Genomic DNA, 10,858 nt, shown 5'->3' on the forward strand with positions numbered 1-10,858 from the left:
CTTTAGCTCACAACCAAAATAACAACTTATAAGATGTACAAACTTATATATACAACCAGAGTATTGGAAAGGGTAAAATCTTACAGGTTTGAAATTAGAAATTTAATAACAAACTAAGTGAACTACTGGACCAAAGTTGGCCATTGAAGCCCCAGCACAGCATTCATTGCCATATGAGGATAGAATGAAGTGAAAAAGTATACTAAAACTGAAAACAGCAGCGTTGCTTTAAATTAAAAATAGCAGTCATATTAGTTAATACAAACTGCAATTGGTGTAGGGATTGGATTCACCTTTTTCTTTTTGACGGGTTTGAGGATCTTGATGATGCATTTTTCATTATCGGTGGAGTGAACGCCCTCAGATCAAAGACCTCATTGTATTTCCCTCTTCCCACCTTCCTCACAACCTCGTATTCATCTTGCTCCCTGCAACTCATGAACTCAATTTTTTAAACAGACATTAAATAAACAAAATAGGAATTCAAATTGATGGGAAGGTAACTAAAGCAAATTCATTCCCTTCTTTCCCACTTTAAGAAGAATAGATAGTTAATTTTACCTCCCTGTAAGCATGAATGCATTGAAGAAGTGGCTCCTTAGCCTTGAGGTTACTTTTTCCTTCCTGCTTTGCAAATAACACCAGAAATTATTAATGTATCTCATAAAAGTTAAAAGTTAAATCCTTGCTTATGTACTAAGGCTTAGAATCTGACCTGAATTTCCAGCAGTTCTTGCTTTGCTACCTCCACTGATGATAAAGTACTGAATGATTGCAGCTGTGAAAAACCACAATTCTATTTTAATAGACATGCATAAGAGAAGAGGAATAGTGGATGCACAGCCAATAAAATACAGACCAATATGAGCAGCGCTGCTTGGGCTTCCTTTCTGGAATCTCCCGGTGCACTGTGTTTCTTCAACTTGTCTTTTTGTTTTGATACTCTATCTAAATATTAACGTGCAATCCTGAGACGGAACAAGGAATCGGAGAGAACATCAAGGAATAGCCGCTAAGTTCCTCAAAGCATGAACATAAATTAATGTCACAGGAATTATCGTTAAGTGCATTATCATTAAAACCGCATAGTAACAAAGAAATGATAATTGGAATTAGAAAAAGAAACAAGCCTAAGATAATTTGATTTAGTTTTGATATGCAAAAAATTGTTCCCAATTTTTTACCTAAAAATAAATTGAACAAGGAAGAAAATCAAAACCTGAAATTAAATAAAATAAGTAGCAGTTAGCATAGAACAATCAAAACCTAGAATCAAACGAAATAAGGTTGATGAGGAGAAGAAAAGCTCGAAGAATAGAAACTAATAGAATACCTAGCAAATTGCATCAATGGAAGCAAATGTACCATCAGAGGAGAAGCATTGATGGACATGACATCGATGGAGGGGAAGAATCATTGATGGAGGAGAAGCTCGCAGAGCAGCGGCGATGTCGTTTTTGAATTCTGCCACACCAACACAACTCTCACACACATAAAACAAGGAATCGAAAGAATAGTAATAACCGAGAGGAAGTAACAAATCATGAATCAAAAGAAGATGAAGAAGAAGAGGATGAGAATTTTGTATACAAACCTAAAAGTGAGAACGAACACGGAGAAGACGAGCTAGGGTAAGAAGCTCACACAACATAGAGCGCAGAAGTTCGATAGAGGAGAAGCTCGCATCAATGGCAGAGAAGCTCACAAGAATAGAGGAGAAGCTCGCATTAATAGAGGAGAAGAAGCCACTGGAGGAGAAGCTCGTTGCTCACGCTCTCCTCTGTGATTCGCAATTAGGTTTAGGTTGGGTTTTCTTCTAACAACAGTTATTACTTATTACTGCCAAAATCATTAAAAATGTCCTTCCCTTACAAATACATTATGGCGGTGACATAAACCGCCTTAATTCATGAGTATTGTGGCGTTTTTATGAAACTGCCTTAATATTAATGACATTTTAACCAGTTTTTTTTGTAGTGAATGATCATGTCATCAACATACAAAAGCAGAAGAACAACTCCACGTTTACTTTTACGAATAAAGAGAGCATTCTCATGAGGGCTGCAAGTGAAACCAATATTGCATATAGTGGTGCTGAAATTGTCAAACCATTCACGAGGAGCTTGCTTAAGACCATGAAGTACCTTGCGAAAGAAACAGACTTTGCTAGAAGGACAAGGATAACCTGAAGGTGGTTTCATATAGACCTTTTTTAAATATCCATTAAGAAATGTATTCTTCACATCCATCTGACTGAGAGATCATTTTTTAACTACAGCAATGGCAAGAAAAGCTCTAACAGATGTGAGACGAGCAACAAGAGCAAAAGTCTCTTCATAATCAATACCATACTCTTGCGTACAATCTTAAGCAACCAGTCGTGCTTTATAACGGTCAATAAAACCATCAGAGTGAGTCTTGATCTTGTATACCCATATACTGTCCACAACTTTCTTATTAGAAGGAGGATCAACCAAATCTCAAGTGTGTACTTTTTCAAGTGCTTGTATTTCTTCCTGCATTGCTTGTTGCTAATTTGGATTTGTGGAAGCTTCTCTAAATGACTTAGGTTCATGTTGATAAAGAATAGTAGAAAAATAATGATAATCAAGAATATGAGGAGATGGATTTATTACCCTAGAAGAACGAGTGGAAGGAGGAGGTATGACGGTAGGAGTAGGATCGACGTTCAGTCTGAAATCATCGGGAGATGGAAAAGGCGGAAGAGTAGGAGGCTGTAGAGGTGACTCGAGATAGAACCTGTAGAATCATCACTAGGAAAAAGATCAACATTGGAGTTAGTGAAAAAAGGTGACTGAATAGAAGGAATGGTCTTAAAGAAGGAGAACCGAGAAAACATGTGATTCTTCCAGAAGACAACATGACGAGATATACGAATACGTCTAGAGAGAGGATCTCAACAACAATAACCCTTGTGTTCAATGCCATAACCAAGGAAACAACACATGCGAGCCTGAGGTTCAAGTTTACTATGTTCATGAGACTGAAGAAGAACAAAACAGACACAACCGAAAACTCGAAGAGAACTGTAATCTGGAAAGGTATAATAAAGACGCTCAAGGGAGTAACATTACCAAGAATAGAAGAAGGAAGTCTATTGATAACATGAACATCGGTAAGAATAGCTTCACCACATGTACACTCAAGACACGAAAAGAAAAGAAATATTGCACGAACAGAGTCAAGAATGTGACGGTGTTTGCGTTCAACTCGTCCATTTTGTTGAGACGTACCAAGGCAAGAAAATTCAGACAAAGTATCCTGTTCTGCAAGAAAGGTTAAAAGTTTGGAATCACAGTATTCCATAGCATTATCGCGTCGAAAAGCCTTAATGACCTTGGAAAACTGAGTTTTAATCATAGTGGCAAAACTAATATAAATCTGAGGTAACTCGTGACAATTAGTCATCAAATAAACCCAAGTAAAGCGTGAATAATTATCAATGAAAACGACAAAGCATCGAGCTCCTCCCATAGAAGCGGTGGGAGCGGGGCCCCAAACATCAAAGTGGATAAGATCAAAAGGAGAGCAAGAAAGAGAGGAATTATTATTTTTGGTGTATTATAAAAGGAATTCGGCGTATTAGTGTATTTAATCTTGTTTCCCTGGATTTTTTTGAACCTGTAATTACCAGCATTTCAATACATCACAGACAGCTTCATAGAAGTTTATTTTTATAAAGAAAATTTATAAAAATGTTGGATTAAATATTCACAAACTATACAATTTATAAAAAGTATGTGTTCAAACAGACAATTTAGTGCACAATTTTTAACATTCTACGACATTCAAACTATTAACTGTCAATATTTTCTAAACGCAATTCACAATAAGGACTCAATAATGCTGCAGACATCTTGGACAATCTGATGGCTTCACTTTCTTCCTTCAAGAGCTTATGCGGCACATTCATTGGAGGGATGTGCAGCAAACCATCAAATCCAAATTCCTGGATGATGGCCTTCTTTTCATTGCTCATGTTTTGGAACTTATCATGCAAGAGTCTTGTCGAGCCTCTCAAATCATGAGTTTTTTGTGAACAAACAAGAATAATTTAAATAAACTATATGTATACAAGGAAAAATTGAGTTGGTTTAAGATATCTGTGCTTACATAGTGCAGCAGGGTTCTTGCTTGTCATTTTTACTACAAGGAATAAAAAATAAAGTTAATAGATAATAACATCACCAGTTACACTCGAATTCACTTGAAATACACCGAAATACTAGCCATATACATCTCTATTATTTTTTAGATTACATGACATAATATGAGCTTAAAATGATATTCAGGTCAACCAAACATGCATAAAATGACACCAGAAGTACAAGGACAATATTCTGTTTTTAGTTACACATGGGATAGGACAACAGCACCAATTACACTCGAATTTACTTAAAATCCACTAAAATACTAGCCATATACACCTCTATTATTTTTTAGATTACATGACATAATATGAGTTCAAAATGATATTCAAGTCAACCACATATGCATAAAATGACACTAGAAGCACAAGGACAATATTCTATTTCTAGTTACACTAGGGATAGGACAACAGCACCAATTACACTCGAATTCGCTTGATATACACCGAAATACCAGCCATATACACCTTTATTATTTTGTTGATTACATGACAAAATATGAGTTCAAAATAATATTCAAGTCAACCAAACATGTATAAAATGACACCAAAAGCACAAGAACAATATTCAAGAACAATAGCACCAGTTACACGTGAATTTACTTAAAATACAACGAAAGTTTCTATTTATACAAACTTAGTTCAAAACATGCAAACATGCACAAAAACACATGAAAATACACGTTAAACTATATGCAAAATAGTACGTAAAACAGTTAGCACTGATTGAATAGTATGACGAGAGCAGTAATATGTATTATAAACCAAGAACACATAATAAATTTACTTAATAAATAGAAATATGACTATCTAGTGTTTCTCGATCGAAATGAGAAAGAGAAAAGTGAAAAAATTGGATGATTAGTGAAATAGTACCTTGAATAATTTTTCGTCTTTTGTTTCTGTGTTTTTATGGATATTTTGAACTTCTCTTGTAGATTTTCTTGAGTTTTCACGACGATTTTGACTGTTTCTTGAGAGATTTCGAGCGTCATTTGAATCTTTAGGGTTGGAATTTCGATCGAGGAAGAAGAAAAATCGTCTTTCATAATTTGAGCGCGCTATTGAAACGGTTGATTGAGCGCGTATTTACCTACACGTTAATGTGAGGATTATTTTTGTTGGGTTTGGGTCAACTTGTAAGCCAAAAAAATTTGTATGTATAGCAGGCCTGGCTAAAAAAAATATGCCATATCATCAAATATTAGTAGCCACCTTAGCATTATTCTTGTCAGAGATGTGCTCCGGTGAGTCTAGGGACACACTTGACAACTTTTAAAATCTTTCAAGGATCATTTTGTCAATAACATTATTCAAGTGTTATTTTGTCAGCGCAAAAATCTTTTGGGTACTGAATTGGTATTTACCTCTTTTATATACTAGAATGACTCAAACAAAAACGGAATATATCAAATTAAAACTATAATAAAAAAGGATGACGCTCAGCGTGCTATATAAGTCAGCATGTTCAATATTTTTTGAAAAAAGAGGTCTTTGACCTTTTAGTTTGAAAACAAATAAGTTATTTACTAATTGAAAATTCAAAAACATCCCTCACATTCTAATACGCGAGACATCTAACCCTTACGAATGACTTATTTGTCTTCATATGTTTTAGATAGAGTGATTTAAATATCTTACATTTTAGAAGGTGACAAACGTTTTTTATTTTCAATTAATTAGGGACTTATTTGTCTTCAAATTAAAAAATTAAAAATTTATTTGTCTTTTTTTTTCAATGTATTGTATCGAAAAATGGCTCACCGATATTCAACAAATAGTATAAATTTATAAATTGATTGAACTAGAAATGTTATTTATATTTTTTTAAATAACTAAATGGTTAATTCTTGAGTATTCGACAACCGAAAATCACAATATATGTTGTATTATACAACTCTTAAAATCAACTTGGGTTAGTCTAATAGTTAGTTTATTAGTCTGGTTAAGTAAGTATTTGAAATTTGAATTCTACCTTATGCATGCAGCAATTTATTAGCCTAACAACAAATGTTTAAATAAAGTTTCTATCCATAACAAATTAGTATTAGTTCTGGTGGGTTGGAAATACCGTAGGACAAAATATACAGGTCTTAGAGATCAAATCTAAAACATCACATTTAAACAACTCAGCCTATGTTAGGTTTTGCAGATTAAGCGCTGTTATTTAATATCTGCTTAAGCCGCAAAATATTTCAGTATATATATGGTATATATATAGGTCTTGGTTTTTACACATGAAAGGATTTTTTTCCCTTTTATTGAGCATTTAAACACTAAGAAACTTAAGGACTTACATGTAGAGGAAAAACAAAACTTAAGTTCTCAAGTGAAACATTAATATGGATGTCTCAAAACAAATGGTTGAAATGATGCTGAGGGTAGTTTCATCCTACAAACTCCCAAGCAGAGCAGTGGCCTTTTCTTGCAAAATTCGCCATGCTGCGTCGACATGCCTCTGTTCTGTCAATGGTGCTCCTACTGCAAAACGCAGAATGAACTGACCTGATAGAACCTGCACATAATTGGATACCATCAAGGGACAGAAAATAGGTGGAAGTGTGGAACCAAGAACAACACTAAATGCTTCTTATGCATACCGTGTGTGTTATGAAAACACTTCCTGTTGAATTCACCGAGTCAAGTAGATCACGGTTCAGTTTATTAGTATCTTCTGTGTTAGCCGGAGGCAAAAGCCGAAAACAGACTAAAGAGAACGTGCGAGGCGTAACAACCTGCATATCATGTAAAGAAGAATCTGTGATACCATATTACATTTGATTATATGATATGATGCATTGTGGAGTTAAATAAATTAAGAAATGAAGGATAAGAGAGAATACCTTGAACCTTGGATCCTGACCAACAAGGTCCTCAAAATAAGCAGCAAGATTAATGTGGTTTCTCGTGTGATTTCGCAGACCTTCCAATCCGTAGAGACGCATCACCATCCACAGTTTTAACGATCTGGTGCTCATTTAGAAAATGTTAAACATGTAATGTAATGTTAATAAGTAACAAGTGTTTCGGAAGGTCAAAATTCAGATCATGCAAACCTAAAGCGACGCCCCAGGGGAATTTGCCAATCTTTGTAATCTATGACCATATTTCCTTGAGAGGCCTGTAAGTTCAACAGTATAAATATTCAATTTTATGTACTCATTGCATCTGATGGACCTAACTGTAAGAAGAGGACAAAGAAAATTTACCTTGTTTTTCAGATACTCCGGGTTCGTAGATAGTGATTGAATCAGAGCACTTCTATCCTGTATCAACTCACTATCAGTTACAAATAAAGATGCAGAGAGAAGATTGAGGGGAAAAGGAATGTGTTATACAGATACCTTAACCCAAAGTAGTGAACAGTCAAAGTTTGTCAAGAGCCATTTATGCGCATTCATGTTGAATGAGTCTGCTTCGTCGACACCATTGAGATGGTGTTGATACTCTGGACATACACAAGCACTTCCAGCATAAGCAGCATCAACATGAAACCAAATGTTTTTGACCTGCCAATTAGACAATGAAAACAATCATTATTAGATGTTCTAGGGATCAAACAGCACAGTCATGAACCATCTCTTCCAAAAGTTTAAGCTATTAAGTAGAGGACATGCTGAAATTTAATATTTTAAAAAAATAATGCAAACAAGGACTGAACTCTAGATTGAGTGTGATCATTTCATACAAGAAGGCTTCCATGTTATTTAGCAAGTTTTATTACCCATTCAATCAAATACATTACCTTAGCAATTTTCCCCAATTCAGGTAGAGGATCAATAGCAGTTGATGAAGTTGTACCAACCTGCATTTGTAGATGAAGAGTGTATATCAGATATGTTAAAGAAATCAAATCTACTAAAAATAATTTCCTAAAACTGATATCATAAGCCTTAGCTCTTACGGTAGCACATAAGAAAAATGGTATAAGACCACTAGCAATGTCCCTTGAAACTGCTTCAGAAAATACTTCAGGAGAAAGCGCATAATTTGTTGAAGCATCAGTTTTTAGTGACCTGCAAAACTCAGGATTAAGTCCACCTATCTGCGAATGCAAAGTAAAAACTGGTTAACAATAATCATAAAACGGTATCCTTCAAGGTTCAATGCTAGGACTTATAGAGGATCCTTATGAGAAGCCTTCTCAAATTTTTTGTTTCATTGAAGGTACCTGGCAGGCTTTTAGTAGAGAAGAGTGTGTTTGATCAGATGCATATGTCACAAGCTTAGGAAGAGCGCCTTTTCCAACCGTCCTTAAGATCTTGTCGCGAGCAGCCAACAAGACAACTAGAACTGCTTCACTCGCTGTTCCTTGAATAACTCCACCACCTTGCCCTGCAATACAATTTCTAAAATGAATTCCCATTTAGGGGAATGGCAAGTACTTGAAAGTGTCCTAATCCCCTAAATTTACAGACCACGACCTCACCAGTAGAATGGAAATCATGAGGCAGCTTAAGTGCCTTAGCAAGCCAATCGAGAACAATGGTTTCGAGTTCTGTTGCGGCAGGAGAAGTTATCCAGCTGAAACCGACAATGTTGAAACCAGCACTGAGCATTTCTCCAAGAAATCCAGCAATGCTACTGTTGGAAGGAAAATATGCAAAATAATTGGGGCTTTGCCAATGTGTTACCCCTGGCAAAATCTTTTCCTGTACATCTGCAACATCACACGTGACATGGTTCATTCAACTAACTCCAAACAAAAAGGGGAAGCGAAAATCAGCATCTATCATAGAGTAATTCTTTAACATACGAAATAGTCATGAAACTATTAATCCCAAAAACTTAAACGGTTAGGAAGAAGAACATAAATGATTAACAAATCTCCTGACACACTCTGGGGTTTAACACAGCATGTTACCTAGATTATTTTTTTATTAGTTTAATGTTGATGGTAATTAATTATATATTTTGATAATTTTCAATGAATGAAAAAAAAAAACAGAAAAATAAAAAATCTTATGTACTCCTACTATAATTAATTACCATCAACATTAAACTAATAAAATAAAAATCAGGTAACACAACAAAACTTGTAAGAAATTTCACCATTCAAAACATGCTCCAGTGTTTCAGGATAATCAGGAGCAGAATCCGGTAAGAGCTTTTCAAGATAACCTGGCTGCAACGGTGGGAGTAAAATCAAACAGAATATTCACAATGATGAATCAAGAATCTACTCGTCTATCATATAGAAGGGAGATAATGAAATAACCTGAACTTGGCTGAGAACTGGGAAACTCTCAATGGTTTTGTAGTAGTCAGCAATAAAATCAACCATCTTATGTGCATGCTCTCTGAGTTGCTCCGCGTCCATGGACCTCAATATGCCACTGCTTTGTTGTTCTCCTTCCCTACTCAGCAATCAGAGCAACACATTCAATTCAATGAAAGTAAGTAAAAATACAAATATACAAGCAACGATGATTGCATAGCATCAGAAGAACGAGAGAGTTTGACACGTTTATGACTCACATTGGGAGTTGGAATGAATTCAGTTGCAAAGTGAGTTCAGGTGGCTATATAATCTCAGTATCCTGCTATATATGGTGCAGGCCGCAGATGCCGTTTTTGAATCTTTATTATATGTAGAAGTGGTTGGGTTGGTTGGTTGGTGATGATGTTTTTGAATCTTAATTGCATATGTAGAAATTAGTGGATTAGCATTTTTTTTTTTAATTAGTTCATTTTTTTTTCCTTATTTGGTTGCATTATTTACAATAAACTAGTTATATTCGAAAAGAGGAAGTGTACAGGGAGTCAATGGAGTATCTTTACAATGTATACAATGGAGTTTAGAGATATTCGATTCAGTGATGTTTATTATCCCTGTTACCGGATGGTTATTCTGGATAGTATGGGTGTATTGTGTTTGAAAAATTAATAGTATTTTATCCTGAATGTTCATTTTTTAACTAATACACATTGTACAAATACTCCATTGACTCCCAAACGAAATTCATTGGAAAAATGCTAGCTGTCTTTTAACTTTTTTAGCTTTTCTTCAGTCTTTTCAAAGATTTATTATTATTTAATTAATTAAAATATTTATTTTTACGCTGTTTAAAAAATAAAAAAAAATTATTTGTCTTTTATTTTTTTTAAAGATTAAATAAAAAATAATATTTAAAAAATACCTAATTATAGTAGTCATATTCATACTAAATTAATATGAGAAATACAAGCAGTTTTATGTAATATCAATAATTGTTGCAATTGCTTTTGTTAATATTACGTTGAAGTTATTAATTAAATCTGTTATAGTTTGGGGAGTTTTTTTTAAACAAATTTATAGTTTGTGGAGCTGAAAAGCTAAAATTGTAATATAAAAGCAATTTAATATAATATTTAAAATAATTATTGATTTTATAATAACTGGATTATATTTGATGGTTAACAAGTTACATATTTTATTAAATAATATATTAAAAAGAGTTCAAGTAGTTTTTCAATTGACTAGCAATTGTTCAGACACTAAATATTGAACATATCGAAGAATAAGACAAATATCTGGGGCTGTCCTCTATAGTCCAAAAATTAAAGGAAGCAACTTTTGAAGCTATCAAGGATAAAATTCAGAAGAGGATTATGGGTTGGAAAAGAAGTCTATTGTCATCAGATGGCAGACACACGCTATTGAGAGCGGTGGGGGAGACGATTCCTATTTATACACTCTCTTGTTTCAAG

General features: G+C 34.3%; 1 protein-coding gene across 1 annotated transcript; it reads right to left on the reverse strand.

The window, feature by feature from the left end:
• Positions 1-6,310: 6,310 nt before the first annotated feature.
• AAS (Pyridoxal phosphate (PLP)-dependent transferases superfamily protein) lies at positions 6,311-9,793 on the reverse strand. The gene is made up of 13 exons (XM_016351891.3): positions 9,647-9,793; positions 9,387-9,525; positions 9,221-9,293; positions 8,598-8,828; positions 8,340-8,503; positions 8,073-8,213; positions 7,914-7,973; positions 7,513-7,677; positions 7,378-7,434; positions 7,225-7,289; positions 7,012-7,135; positions 6,769-6,903; positions 6,311-6,683 (listed from the first exon to the last, which is right to left on the reverse strand). Coding segments are annotated over exons 1-13 (1,479 nt in total). The 5' UTR covers positions 9,649-9,793; the 3' UTR covers positions 6,311-6,560.
• Positions 9,794-10,858: the final 1,065 nt, after the last annotated feature.

This window comes from Arachis ipaensis, chromosome B6 (assembly GCF_059453495.1).
Source record: "Arachis ipaensis isolate K30076 ecotype BB chromosome B6, ASM5945349v1, whole genome shotgun sequence".
Taxonomy (NCBI): Eukaryota; Viridiplantae; Streptophyta; class Magnoliopsida; order Fabales; family Fabaceae; genus Arachis; species Arachis ipaensis.

What these genes read in the sequence shown, in the direction of transcription:
- AAS (XM_016351891.3), bottom strand. An exon ending in GTTCACTACTTTGGGTTAAG is followed by an intron (nt 7,435 to 7,512) that starts GTATCTGTATAA and finishes GAGTTGATACAG; the next exon opens with GATAGAAGTGCTCTGATTCA. An exon ending in GTGTTTTCATAACACACACG is followed by an intron (nt 6,684 to 6,768) that starts GTATGCATAAGA and finishes AATTATGTGCAG; the next exon opens with GTTCTATCAGGTCAGTTCAT.